The 15,475-nt window shown below is 42.6% G+C and overlaps 1 protein-coding gene across 1 annotated transcript in view; it reads left to right on the forward strand.

Moving 5' to 3' along the window:
• Window positions 1–348: 348 nt before the first annotated feature.
• Window positions 349–15,475, forward strand: part of MARCHF11 (membrane associated ring-CH-type finger 11) — a 70,953-nt gene continuing 55,826 nt past the window's right edge. Inside the window, exons 1-2 of the mRNA XM_004583625.4 lie at window positions 349–1,111; window positions 2,190–2,345. Coding sequence (XP_004583682.2) covers window positions 581–1,111; window positions 2,190–2,345 — 687 coding nt within the window. The 5' untranslated portion in view covers window positions 349–580. The remainder of the gene's footprint in view (window positions 1,112–2,189; window positions 2,346–15,475) is intronic.

Here is a 15,475-nt window from a genome sequence, read left to right on the forward strand (position 1 = left end):
GGCTCCAGAGGCCTGCGACCCCTGCCCCTGCCCGGCTCGCGGGAGCAGCACCGCAGCACCGTTGGGAGAGAGGTCACCCGCCTCGGAAACCGACGTGACTAGCACGGGGCGGGGTCGGCCTAGCGGCAAGGGGAGGTTCTCTCGATTCCGACCCGGGCTCACCGCCCCTTTCTCCCCGGGTAGGGTCGCGTCCGGCTCGCCACGGTCCCCCTGCCCGGACAGGCGGCCCCCCCGCCCGCGCCAGCCCCTCCGCCCTCCTCTGCGCCACCCGCCGCTGCCGCTGCGCCGCTCTTCGCTCCCGCCCCCCGACGTCCCCAGGCCCCTCCGCGGCGCGGCTCCGCGCGCAGCCGAACTCGGCACCGCCTCCAGCAGAGCCGAGCTGGCGGCTCCGCGGAGCGGCTGCCTCTGCCACCGCCGCCCGGCCCTCCGTGTCCCCTCTCCGTCCCGCCCCCCGCCCCGGGCTCTCTGGTGTCCCCGCCGCACCTTCCCTCCTCCCTTCCCACCCCCTCCACTTTCCTCCGGCTGCAGTCCAAGGCTGGCCAGCTAGCCAGGCAGACAGGAGGGTGGCGGCGGAGGCATCATGAGCTTGGAGGGCAGTCAGGCGAACAGTCCCTGTCGCGGGGCGGATAGCGGGGACGCTGAGCCGCCCCCACCCCCGCCCCTGCCCGGTAAGGCGGCTGCGGTGCCCGCGGCCCCACGCTACCCGCAGCGGCTGCCCTCGCCGCCCGCGATCCCCGAGCGCGCCGCTGGGCCGGACGAACCGCCAGGGGAGGTGGCCCCGCGGCTCAGGGGCTCGGATGAGCTGCCGCCACCGCCGTCGCCTCTGTCATCCGGCGGCAGGGAGGTGTCAGCTGCCGGGGACTCCAGGGAAGGTCCGAAGCTCTTCCCGGAGGCGGCGGTCCCCGAGGCAGCGGTGGGGAAGGGCGGCCCCGAGGAACCCCAGGCTGGCGCGGGTGGGGAGGGCGAGCGGCCCGGCTCAGGGGAGCAGCCCGAGACGCGCTCGGTGTGCAGCAGCCGCAGCAGCAGCAGCGGCGGCGGCGACCAGCGCGCCGGGCACCAGCATCAGCACCACCAGCCCATCTGCAAGATCTGCTTCCAGGGCGCCGAACAGGTAAGGCCCGTGGGATTCCAGGCGCGGGCTCCGGCTCCAGCTTGGCGGCTGCGCTGGCCAGACGACCTTTCAGCACCAGGGACAGCGCGCGCCTCCCACAAGGTTTTGGGCTTGTGGGTCTGGCCTCAGGACAGCTGTTTCTGCAGGTTCCTTCCAGAGGTCCTCCACTCTTTTCCCTACCTGGGATGTGCAGTTTCACGTTCCTCAGGTGCTTGAGTGATAACGGTGTCTTGTAGATTGCTCCGGGGCTTTGGTTTTTATATAGAAGAACATCTGTAGGATGCAATGTAGTCTTAGTATATAACCTGGGGGTTGAATCATGGTCACAATCGAAAGGGCAGAGTCTGTTGCAGATTTCCGTGACTTAATCTTACGGAAAATTGCGCTGCAGTTCTTACAGGAGGAAGAGGAATGTACCTTGAAATAAAGGCTGTTTAGTTAACAGTGTACTGTGTGTTTTATTAAGAACACAGTTCTAAAACACACGTACCGTTAGAGACGATGCAGACTCTTCGGAGAGTAATGCAGAAGGAAGGGAAACACATCCTCTTACATGTGTGCTCCGTGAACGCGTTATGTTTAACATTTTTAAAAGTAAGGAAATTACATACAAATATGCAGGCTTTCAGGAATGTACCGCCTTAAGTCAGGATTTATGATGCTACATTTAGAAAAAAAAAACAATAACAAAAAGCGTACTATCGCCGCCCGCTTTCTGGGATGTCGTGCGTTTCTTCCTTAGTGATGATTAAGAATAACTGCAGAGGAAATGCATCTGACCATCCACTTAAAAGTTATTAAAGAGATTTAATAGCACAGCTTTCCCCCAAGGGTACTGGGAGCTGTATCTTGCAGACATTTTGTATGTTGGTAGAACATTTATGTCATAACTCTGAGCAATAGCTTTGAAATAGTTTTTAAGACTCTAGTTTCATTCCCATCAGAGGTATAAAATTTTAATTTTACTTTCTAGACGAGAGCTGGGTAAATGGCTTTGAAAGAAAAGGAAGCAAGCATTAGAGTATAAAAATAGAGGCGCACAGACACAAATATTCATCCTGAGCCATTTTCTTTTTAGGGGGAGCTGTTAAATCCTTGCCGATGTGATGGGTCAGTCCGCTACACACATCAGCTGTGTTTGCTGAAGTGGATCAGTGAGAGGGGGTCGTGGACCTGTGAACTCTGTTGTTACAGATACCATGTCATAGCCATTAAAATGAAACAGCCTTGCCAGGTAAACGTTTATTTTTCCTGAGAAATAAATTTTTGTAACATGAGTACACTTGAGCTTAGTTACCATTAGGATATAAGTTATGCTGCTACTTATAAATATTTTGTACTAACTGCTGTAGAACCAGGATTTAGATTTTGTAGGTTTGTGCTCTGAGACAGCCATGACATTCTGAGAAACTCAAGGTTTTAAAAAAAATTGAATATTTTCCTTCATTAACTTCCTAGTTACTGTTAAGGTATACCCATTTTTGTCATAAAAGAGCAAGTTAATAGAATGTCTCGTACTCCACAAATCAATTTTATTGGCTAGAAATGTTACACAGTTTATTTTAGTGATATTTTATTTAAGCAGTTAAACTTTGAGTGACTTTGTTTATGGAAAACAGATGCGAGTCAAGCAAATCAAATAGCATGGAAACTTTGGAACTGTTAGTCCTAGTCTGAATACTCTTTGTTTAACCAAACTTCATTTTTCATGCAGACTTTGTGTCTCCCACAGTAAAATGTTGGCTATTTTTCTTTTTTGCTGTATTCAGTTGCACAGTAGGTACGAAAGTATCCCCAGCAGTTATCATTAGTAATGCCACTCAGATTGTATCTATTCTTATGATTTTTTGTGCATAGACACATAATAACACAATACGTGCAAACCTTCAAATAGTCCAGAAAATAAGCCCTTTAAAATTTTTTGCTGGAATGGACTCTAGTTCTTTGCCTACATTGGCAGAGTGTAAAATACAAGTTATTAAGAATGACATTTTAAAGAAAAGCTGAATAGTATGTAGATGAGAATGACTGGTAAGATGGTGCTGAAACTAAGTAGGCACAAAAATGTAGAAAAGAGTAATCTGAGAAGTTGGGAATAGAAGGCTTAACAAAATCTGTTTCTTGTATATAAATTACTAAATTTCATTTGTATTGAGCAATATGATAGACGAAATTGTGTTTTCAGAAGACAGTGGAATTACTATTGTATTAATAATTTAAATTTCATAGCTTTTAATTTGTGCAACCTTCATAGAGCTAGCAATTAATTTACATCTCTGGTAGTCACCATTTAAAGCATGCTTAGCAAGCGTGAAATGGAAATGTGAATTTTCTCTAGCTGACCTGAGGCTTATAAATGATTTAGAAAGAGGAAGCAAAACTAATATGGTGAGTGATGTTATCATGCTGAAGATAGGCACAAAACTGACACATTTTCTCAGAAACTCTAGTTAATTGAACTACTGGAGTTCTACTTAATGGGCCTATCATAGCTTTTTTTTTTTTTAAAGACTTATTCGTTTTTTTAAATGTATTTTTGCTTTGAATTTTGAATTGTGTGGAAAATTTTTGTGTAGGCTGGGATTTCCCCCCAGACTCCCACCCCCGCATCTTATTTTTTCCCATTTTGTTACAATAGTGTAGTCCTTCATAAGGAATCATAATTCTATCAGTCTCTTTTTTATTCATTTTTATTGGGAAGTCAGATTTACAGAGAGAAGGAGAGACAGAGAAAGATCTTCCATCTGCTGGCTCACTTCCCAAGTGGCCGCACTTCTCATGACAAAAAATGATTGATTACTATAGAATTTTGCTTTTTTAAAAAATCAGTAATTTTGTTAGTAAAAGCAAGCCCACTACCATTATGACCTTCCTCCCTGCAAAAGAGAAAAACAACAACAACAAAAAAAAAAACTAAGAAAAATAACTCCATATTATCATTGCATTTGGGATAACTTTTATTATGGCATACATAAATACTGGCATTTTCCATAACCTGAATGGATTTTTGCAGCAAAAAAAAAATGGAAATAGCATTTGGAAATCAACATGATATGAATGAAATGATGATGCCTTTGATCATGCAAGATACCAAGTAACTTTTCAGGACTCCATCAGATACATGTAAAGTTTGATACTCTTATTGGAACAAGATCAGTGAGAAAGTTCTGGACATGTTGACTCTTATACATAGGAGCAGCTTGTGCTCAGATCAAAGTTTGGCCGTTTGCCTGGCATTTCTGTTAGGGATGACCTACAAGCCAAGTAGTGGTTCTGTTCTCTCTCTTGCTGGAGTGAGACCAGTGAGAGCTAGCACTGATCACGTGCATGCCCTCCTGGATTTGGTAGGGATCCGTGGTGCAGGGCCAAAGAGCAAGCATGTTTATATCTATCTCTTTTATTTTCCACATCTCTCTGTCCTAGTATAGCACCACTTCACAGCTAGGGACAGGTAGTTCCTTGGTTCCTTGGATGTGAAACAGAATCATAAATAGTTAGGAAACATTTATTCAATACTGTTTGCATGTGTGATTACTAGTATCCAATCTATAGCAAAGCTGTAAAATGAAAGTACAAAAGAGTTTGGTAACTTCTACCAGGTAAAACCAGGATTCAGATGGCCTCAGTCTAGCTGCTGGGTTCCTGGTCTTAGCTGCCGTATTGGAAGGAGTTCTTCCCACCCCAGCCATCTTGATGTTTCTGAATTTGTCATGTCTCATCTTGTATGCAACTGAGGCCCAGAAGAACTGGTTTCATCCTGGGACACTTAAGATGGTTATTGCTATGTGAAGAACAACTTGGTATTTACCATTTTCAACATCGTTTATCATTATTGTCTCTCAAGTGTCTGTGTGACTGAGCTCAGGAGACAGTTGCTTCTCTGCATATGGTGATGTCTGAAGCTGTAATTGCTCTAAGGTTTGACTGGGCCTTTGCTGGCTTGCTTGTTTGACTTGTTCTTGGTACTTGATGTTAACTGTATGCTCCACTTGTTCTGCCATTTGGTGCCTCAGTTGTCCTATGCTGCGATTTGTACTTCCACAACTAGGGTAGCTAATTCCAAGAGTATGAAAGGGGTTAAATTACAAATTCCAATTTTGAAGGTCTAGTCTTGGAGATTCCAATGTTTCTTGTCTGTATTCTCTTGTTTAAGCCAAGTCTCAGGATCAAGTCAAATTCCAGGGGCTATAAAACGTACTCTGCTTGTAGAGTCTGGCCCTTCTGTTAAAGAGTGTGGCCATCCATTACACATGGTACCTTCTGAAATACTTCTTTCTACCTGCTTGGTGTCCATACATCCTGACTTTCCCCCATAGGGTTCTGAACCAAAGAAGGCTGGGGAGGGATGGAAGAAATCATCATGCTGTCCCATTCCTTAGTGCTCACCACAAGATGGTGACAGGCAACCAACGAAGGAGGTGTGTCCAAGGGAAGCATTCCACAGGACGTCTCAGACCTTATGCACTGACAGTAGAATTCTTTGTGAATTAGAGTCTAGATCTACCCCCTCTTATTAGATGTTAGTGATACTCTAGAATGTTAAAAGGAAGCTAGCAGTTGTATCCTCTACAACGTATTTAAATCTTAATTGCTATGTCATTAGCAGAAGATAATTAAAATATTTGAAGTGATTAAAATGCATGTACCTTGCTACCTACCTACATGGTCTACTTTATTTACTAATATTCCCAAGATGGCACATTACTGATGCTGTAATAGTAGAATTTAATTGGTTTTGAATCATGTTATGATCTAAAATTCATGAAGCATAAGAACATGTAAAATTAAATTTGTTTTGAGATGCTGATAACATTTTAAGCTAATTTTACCATATTTCAGTTTATGAATACTTTAAGTACTTTTATTTTTTATTTTTTTACATTTTATTATTATTATCATTATTATCATTTTATTATCCCCTCCCCAATTCCCTCCTCCCCACCTAGTTCCTCTATATCATTACTAACATATAGTTCTTCATACTCAGTCATATGTCCATCAGTGTGGGCATGGACAATGGCAGAGAGTCCAGCATCCTATTGTCAAGGTATAGTAAACAGTTTCATTGTAAGTCCATCTTTGGAAGCAAAAATGCATACTACACTGCATCCTCACATCTGGATGTTAGTCTCCATTCCACAGCTACTGTACATCCTCTTAAATGAAAAGTCATAATACAAAATCAACAATAGAAAGAAAAATAGAAATTTATGATTCCCTGAAGTTAAATAACATGTTACTAGTTATGACAGTCTCCATTACACAGCTACTACACATCCCCTTAAATGAAGAGCCACAAAACAAAATCAACATCAGGAAGAAAAAAGAAATTAACAACACCAAGAAGTTAAATAACATGCTATTAAGTGACTAACGTGTAGCTGAAGAAATGAAAATCAAGAACCTGCTTGAAGAAAATGATGCTACTGCATGATCTACGAGTCATTAAATGATTTAATCAGAAGAAAGTGTTTTGAAGAGATGAAACCAACAGAAAACAAAACTCATGTGATATAGTTTCCGCTGATCTTTGTTGAAGTGTGTCTCCTCCAGACAATAAACAGATGGGTTTTGTTTTTTAATCCAGTCTACTAATCTATGGCGTTTGACTGAGCTTAAGCCATTTACATTCAGAGTTTAATATGTATGGATGGTACTTTGGTCCTGTCATTTTAGGAATGGGTTGTTCATTAGTTTAGTCTTCTGTTGTCTTTTTACTGGGATGTTCTTCCCATTTTCCTTTGGTTTTGGTAGGTGCTATTCCTCTTCTCTGTCAAGAGAACATCTTGAAGTATCATTTGTAGGGCAGGTCTGGAAGAGGCAAATTCTTTTAACTTTTCTTTGCTGTGGAAGAATTTTATTTCGTTTTCAAAGACGAAAGAAAGCTTTGCTGGATATGTTATCCTAGGCCGACAATTTTGTTCTTTTAGAATCTGGAATATGTCACTCCATTCTCTTCTTGCCTGTAGAGCTTCCTGTGAGAGGTCTCCTGTGAGTTTAATTGGCATTCCTTTATATGTCAATTGATTTTTTTTCATGTGCACATTTAAGGATCTTTTCCTTATGTTCAATTGAAGAGAGCTTGATAATCATGTGTCTTGGTGAAGATCACTTTTGATCAAGCCTGTTGGGAGTTCTGTGCTCCTCCTGGATATTTTTTCCCAATTCTTTCTCCAGATTAGGGAAATTTTCCTTTATTATTTCATTAAATACATTTGCAAACTCAGCCTCTCTTTCTGCACCTTCTGGGACTCGCATAATTCTTATATTTGGCCTCTTAATAGTGTCTTTCAATTCTTGAATACTTTTCTTGGCCTGATCAGCTCTGCTTCCAACTTTTTGTTTGTTTCCCCCTGGTGACAGGAAATATCTTCCAATTCTGAGATTCTTTCTTCTGCTTGCTTCATTCTATTTTGGAGACTCTCCACTGTACTTTTAATTTGCTCTACTGTGTTCTTAATTGCTGATATATCAGCCTTGATTTGCTTTCTTGCTTCCTTAAATTCTTTGAACTCTTGCATGAGCTTCTCATTTTTGAATCAGAAGCTTTAAAAATGAGTCTTATGAATTCTGTGTCCCCCATTTTCTCGATGTCTTCCTCAGTTAACTCTGAGGTTGGCATAGCGTTTTGCACCTTTGCAGGGAAGTTTTCAGTAATATTTTGTGCCTTTGTCTCTTCTTTTGCTTTTGATCATTGTACTTCTGGTTAGCAGAGTCTTCTCCTTGGAGCAAGTTTCTAAGCTGTGTCACCCACAGGTCTACAATGCGATTTTACTTATTGCAATTGGTACACAACTTTTTGCTTGCAGCCACTTGTGCCACAAGCTCCAGCAAGCTCCAGGTCGGGGTTGTTATGTTAGATTCCCACTGTGGTCTCCATAGCCCCAGCTCTTGGCTCACCACTCTCCTCCTCCTGTGATACCGTGATGAGGCTGCACCATTGTCTCTGCAACCTTTCTCCCACTTCCGGTTGGAGCAGGTCCCAGGATTAGAGAGACACCAGGGGTCCTATATAGTTAGGTTGTTGGTAGTGCTAATCTTGTTGGAACCTGTGGGACGTTAGGTCTGGGTGCCACATTGACCTATTTTGACCGGAACGATGCCACAGTCGGTATTATTTTCCTGCGGGACCAGTGCAATCCAGTGACCTCAGTGAGTTTTTATGAGCTCAGCACATGTGCAGTTCACTGTTGTCTTCTGCAGTCCCAAAGCTATCGCCACAGTGCCCAAAATGGCGCCCGATATACAACCACTACAGTTCTTGATCTGCTGGCTGTCAAATCTGAGGGCTACCCAGACCTGCCCCTGGTAGAATCCATAGAATGCCACATCGGTGCAGTTCACTGAGTCAGAAATGAGCTCACTCCCACCTCAGCGCATGCTCAGTCCTTTCACTTGCCCTTTCCTCTTTACTCAAAATGGCACCCAATTCAGCCCTCGGGGGCTGACTGGGCTATGAAATCCACCCTGTTCTCGCACTGTCCGTCTGAAATCTGCTGCTCTGTCTCTGCTCCTGGGCAAATCAAACAGACCAGCAGGACGGTCAGTTCTTTGTCTGGGTTCACCTCCCAAACTCGCAGTGGAAGTCCCTTCCCACCTGGTTACTGGTGGAGTTCCGGCTGCTGGTGGAGTTCAGATTACCATTAGCTGAATGCCGCTGGAGTATCAGTCACTTCAACACCACACTGCTGTGCCCGCTGCTTTCCTGTCTGTCAGTCTCCAGGTACCCCTCTGCTGTTGTTCTGTCCTTTCCTATTTCCTGAAATATATCCTCTCTGCTTCATCCTGATTAAATGTTTTTCTGTCCGTTTAAATGTGTCCTTACCCTATCCTGCCATCTTGATTCTCCCGAATACTTTAAGTACTTTTCTAAGATATATGGATTTCTTGAGTTACCAGATAAGGCACTGTGTGGAAAACTTTCAAGCTGCTGTGAAAGACAGTTGGTGCTGTTTGAATGCATGCAAATGGAAGGTAACCACTGTGTTTCCTTAGATACAATGTTTACACTTTGTGCCCCCGTCTATTGATCTGTAGAAGGCAGATGATAATGATCCCAGTTTTACACATGTGTTGTTTTAAGGATTAGGTACATAAATCTTTGTGAAGTGCTTTGAATGGTGCCAGGCACATGGTAGGTGCCCCTTTAATTCTGACTCTGATTATTCTTAATTGTTCAGTTTTATGAGGTCTGGAGACCTTGATTTGCTTCCAGCCACCATGTCTCATTTGTTTCCTTCACTCTGTTGTCATCAAGGTGAAGTTAATGCATCTTCTTTCCTTGTCATTGTGTCTTAAGGTCTATTTTCTTTTTTTGGACAAGCAGTAATTGTAGACGTGTTTGGAGTTCAGTGTGATGTGAGTTATATCTATACATTATAGAATAATCAAATCAAAGTGACTACCACATCTGCCATCTCAAGTATGTACAATTGCTTTTGTTGTGAGAACATTTCAAAATGCTCTTTTAGCTCTAAGGAAATAGCCAATACATTACCAACAACTTTGGTCAAAAGCTGTGCAATACAGCCCCAAGAATTTATTCTTCCCTTATCAACACTCTAACTCTGGACCTGTTGGCCGAGGATTCTACTATTCTTCCATAATTCCACTATGTATTTCTTGTAATATCATTCAGTGTACTTCATGGTAACTCATTGCACTGTGTTAAGTTTCACTTTAACACATTCCCCATGTAATGAGATCATATCATATTTTTGCACCTCTGTTTGGTTTATTTCAGTCAACATAATGTCTTCATGTATATTTATTTGTGTTGCAAATGACAAAGTTGTTTGGCTTTTTAAATGTTAATTTCATTTCCATTACTTGAAGGGTGAAAGAAAGGGAGAGAGGAAAGGAGAGTCAGAGAGGGAGAGAGAGAATGTGAGTGAGTGATTGGAAGCACTATGTTTTCCACCACTCCCCAAACGCCTGCAACAGCCAAGGTTGAGTTGGCCTGAGGCCAAGAGTCCTGAACCCATCTGGGTACCCCACAAGGATGGCAGGGATAAGACAAGTGAGCCATCTCATTTGCTGCCTCCCCTAGGATACTCTAGTAGGAAGTTGGTTTAAGTACACTAGTGGGGACTCCAAGTGACATTCCAATAAAGGATGCAGGCATCCTGAGTGGTGTTTAACCTGTAACAGCACAACACTTGCCCCTCTTGTCGTTTTGTAAAGGTTGAATAGTATTTTATTGCATGGATACACTGCAGTTCTACATTTTAAAAATCCATTCATTGATTGATGGACACCTAAGTAATTTACACATCTTTGCCCTCTTGAATCCACATCATTCTTCAGTCCTGGAGTTTTGCTTTCTGCTTCTTTTGGAACTATCTCTATTTCTGACCAAATTGGTTATTGTGAATAATGACTGAGCAGTTTTAAAAGCAGGTGTAAGAGTATATAACGATGCCAGTGCACATGAGCATATTTCTTCTGTAGATGTCCCTCAGCATGGATCTCTTTAATGTCGTTTTTTAGAGTCTACTGATAATTGGAGTTATGCGATGGTTTTAAACATGGCAAAGCACAGGGCAGTAAGGCCAAACAGCCCCTGCTTGATTTGCTTTGGAATGGCCCAGGTTGGGTAAGGTGTGTGTGACCTGTGGCCAACTAAGGGAAGGGAGAAGCTTGAGGTCCCCATGGGGTGGGGACAGAGCATCACAGCAGGTGATGGAGCTGCAGGCCGTACGTGCCTAAGCAGGGAGTGAGACTAGCATGTATGCCATGCAACTTTCCAGGTATTGGACTCCTAGCCATTTTTACTAGCTTGTAAATAGCTTTTAAATTAATTTTCCCACTACTACTTTTCCTTTAAGGTTTATTTTTTGTTGTTAGCAATAGGTTTCTTATAGTAGTAATAAAAGCTGGAAAGTCTCCTACAAATACGGATGATTTGATATTTCTTTTTTTAAATATGTATTCTTAAAGTCTTGGGAAGCATCAACACAAAATCATTGGAAAGAGGAGTTCAACACCAGATGGTTTTGTCTTAACTACGTTCTAAGGGACAGCGTCTGCACCTGTCTGTAAGATGGTAATAGAACTCTTAACTTTTTGAGGACACTGTGGTCATCGTTTTCTTAAATGTTGACTCTGTCTTGAGAAATTGTTTTCTATCTTCAGAGATGACTGTTAGTGTCATTTAGCAGATGCTCTGGGAGGAGCTAACAAATCACTGAAAATTAAGATTTTTTTAAATATCAAAACATGAACTGTATCAGCATTGCATGTTTTCCTATGAAATCACTTACAGATTATGGTTTAAAACTATCTGCCTGTTAGGCAGCTTAGTGACATGGAAAGCCCTGCTTTGACTGTTTCTCTGACTGCTTCTCCTATTAAGCTTTTTTTGTAGGCTTGATAGCAAATGCTAGCATTGATAGCTTTTATAACCATGCCTCCATAACTGGAAACTTCATACTGGCATTCTTTATCAGCGATTAAAGATGTCCAAAAACTTCATTATGAGCCACTTTTCCTTGTTTCTGAAATTGTTTCTATTTCACTTGCTTACTCATTCTCAAGGCACATGGATCTTCATTTTACTCACTAGAATACATAAATGATTTCTACCGAATGAAATATGCGAATTACACTTTGTTATCTAACTATCATCATGGCATTTACTATGTGCATGGGTGTGGGTGGTTTTACAATGACCTCAAAGCCGGTGCTGGCAAGAGGAGTAGAAGGAGGTGGCAGCCATTTGTACTCATATAAAACAAGGCTGGAGTACTATGTGGACTCTGTGGCTTCCCTTCGTGGAGCATTCTTCATCACAGACCCCTTCTGTCTTTCCACATTCCCTGACTCTTTCTAAGCATCTTTCCCTTTTGATATCAGTTTTCTTCTTTGATCTGTTTGCCTCTCCAACACATTTCTTGTCATAAAATAGCTTTCCCTGGGCAGAGATAGGTAGCCCTATTGATCAAGATAGGCCAGGGTTGCAGGAGAAGTTGGTAGTAGTTGGGCAGAGGAGCCTCTCATAGCTCCATAGTGTCTTTACTTGCTGGTATTTGCTTGATTTCAATCACATGCCAGCAAGCCTACCTCTCAAGGGGCAGGTAGTGATGGTGTGGAGCCAGGAGGGCCATCCTCGCTGCTGGCATGAAAGCAGCCACAGACACTAGATACGTGAGTGTGCATGGCCGTGTTCCAGCATAACTTAACTTATAGATGACTAATTTGAATTTCATATTCGTAACATATCAAGAAATAGTATTCCATTTAAATGTTTTTCCTCTCCAATTTAAAAATGTAAAAAAACTGGTGGGCTGCACAAAAACAGATGGTGAGCTAGACTTGGTCTGGTGGCATTTGGTGGTAGCTTAAACAAATGGAATATTTATATACACTTAGGTGTTTTATGACCTCTTCAGACATTGAATGGGTGGTGTGCTTTTAAAACCTTTTTTTCCTTAACTTTATGGTGGCAGTTCAGCTTGATGACAAAATGCTATTAACTTCTTCATACCCAGAATTAAAGTTGTTTCTTCCAGATGGCTTCCTGGTTGTATCCAACGCAACTTCTGAACTCCCTGGGGCAGCTTTAATTGAGTTGGCAGCCAAGGCCGGAGCCACAGCCATGCATGACTCCGGGTGCTTGGAGCTGGTCGTCTTTTGGACCCAAGCCGTTGCAGCAAATCCTTAGTGGCTCTCTGAGGCAGATCTTCCTGGCTGCCTGCAGCTATGTGGATTTCATGGTGCCCTCTCTGAATGTCTTACAATGGGATTATTTTCCTTTTCTTGGGGCTTCTTGGCTTGCCTTCTGAATGGGGCAAGCACAGCAATGAGAGGCTTTAAAACAAATTGTGTGACATGACTCAGTATCATGTGCATACATTATCTTGGTAACTTTGTAGACATTTGGTGAGTATTTGTGATGTGATTGAATTAATACTATGGAAATCTATCAGTGAGCATTTAATAAGTTGACCAGAATAGTAGAGCTCATGGTATTTCGTCATCTGCATTGCGACTTTAAGACATCAAACTGCATTCATTACTCACATGTTAGCCAACTACTAGCTACTAATTGTAAACATGTTCTTCACCCGCTCTTCTAAGAAAGCTGTTCTGAATTGTCACGGGCATTACATGCAGTTCTTCAGATCACAGGGAGGAGAAAAGCCGGTTTTTAAAACCTGGAATTTAATAAGAATGGCTTCCACTGATACATGTCTGCTCTTTTCAAAAAACAAATGTCACGAGAAAAGACTCAGTGAATGCAGAATTACCCATGTAGTACATTCTTTCTTTCTTGAGATTGCCACTGGTTGAAGGGTTTCATCTAGTGCTTGTTACGGGAATTTAAATCATTTGTTGGAAATGTTGTTGTGTGGTATTGGGTAGAGATGCACAGCTCAGGATGTCTGCTGATGTGATTCTCTGTGAAATCTGCCACCTGACTGAAAACAAGGTGACACCTTTTTTGGTGAGTGGTTTGTACAGGTGTAACGTTAGCTTCAAAAGTGCTTCTGTTCCAGTGTATGCGACGCTGATACAACAGGGGAGAGGCTGTTTTGCCCTTGCTCATTCATGTGGTTTCTTTTGGTTTGTGTCTCTGCTGTGGCATGACTAGGTTTTGCTCCAGGGATAGGAACACCTGAAACTCAGCTCTCTTGTGTTTTGGGGTGTTGTGAGAGCAGAATGAGATGACTTGGAGTGTGTGCCAGCCTTCCGAATGGCAGGGAACTGACTGATGAGTAGATAATTGCTTGCAATGACAAAGAAATGGACGGCTGACTTGGGAGTCTCTGCCAAGAAAACCAATATTGTAGCTTGTATTTTCTGAGTGCTTGGATATTTAACAGCATCTTTCTAGTGAGGATAACTCACAATTCAGCAACTTTTTGACAGGATTGATCCATATTAACGTTGATAAAAGTAGAGAGGGGAAGGAAACTGTTGTTTAAGAAGATGGGACACCAGCACAGAGACGTTTCTGTTAGGCAAAGTCAATAAGGGACCCAATCAAAGAGCCATTACTTATTCCATCCATGCCTGGGGTGTGGTATGCTGGAAAAACTCCTGTCTAATAACCTACCATCTGTCCTGTTTTTACCTCTTTAATTTTGTTCATGTTGACTGATGACCCCTGGGCAATGCATGCTGATCAAACTGAGCTCTATTGCCTTAATGTGCCTTCTAGTTTGGTTTCTCTCTTCTCTATGCTAATTATGTGCAAAGGGCCAAGGACTTAATTTGGGAAAAGGACTGCCTTTCCATAAGCAAGTAGCTGTTATTCCCAGCACCCTTTGGGTGCTCCTTTGTTCTTTATGGTCTATGCCAAATGTCATATCTGCTACTTGGTTTGTTTCATGAGTCTCAGCTACAAAATAGCTCAAATGGACAAGGAATAATTCCAGGAACTCTATGCAAGCCAACATTGCTTTATTCGATCTGTTAAATGACTTTTTAAAAAGAATACCATCACATTTTAAATGTCAGAGAATTTGACTTATATTCTTACAGAAGACTGTACAACATACAAGACACCCTTTCTCTGCTTTCTCCCCAAACTTCTGTCTCCCCAAACATGAAGAAGAAATGTATTGCTTTATTTTTGACGTGATAAAGCCCAGCCACAGTAAACTGTAGGAGAAGAAAACCATCAGCTAGCTCATGAGCTGCCTGTGGGGACAGTTTCAGTGTTGAGAGATGATGACTGCATGGAGATGACTAATACGACAGGGCGCAGCAATGGATTCACATGTATTTGTTTTGGGTATGGAAGAGGATTTTACTCACATTCCATTGATACTCTTAACATATTCAATTTTTGTGATTTTCTATTATAATTCTATAATTAATAATTTAAAAATATTTTTTCATGTATTCATCAAGTTAAACCTTACTCCATAACAGGCATTTTTTCTGGGTAATGGCATTGGATGGAACATGCTTGGCTTCTGCCTCTAAAATTTAAATTCTCGATGATGGGCAACCAAAAATAATTCATCAAATAAATGCAAAAATTATAGATTGTATTGGTGAAGTTTTGGCCATTTCTGTGGAGTTATTTCTAGAGATTGACATTTGAATCAGAGCAAGCAAAGCAGATCACCTCCTGAGAGTGAGTGGGTCTCATCCCATCAGTTGAAGGTCTGAATAGAACCAAAGCTGGCCCTCTTTAAAGTCAAATGGAATTGGGCCCGGCGGCATGGCCTAGCGGCTAAAGTCCTCGCCTTGAAAGCCCCGGGATCCCATATGGGTGCCGGTTCTAATCCCGGCAGCTCCACTTCCCATCCAGCTCCCTGCTTGTGGCCTGGGAAAGCAGTTGAGGACGGCCCAATGCATTGGGACACTGCACCTGCGTGGGAGACCCGGAAGAGGTTCCAGGTTCCCGGCTTC

This window comes from Ochotona princeps, chromosome 23 (assembly GCF_030435755.1).
Source record: "Ochotona princeps isolate mOchPri1 chromosome 23, mOchPri1.hap1, whole genome shotgun sequence".
NCBI classification, from domain to species: domain Eukaryota; kingdom Metazoa; phylum Chordata; class Mammalia; order Lagomorpha; family Ochotonidae; genus Ochotona; species Ochotona princeps.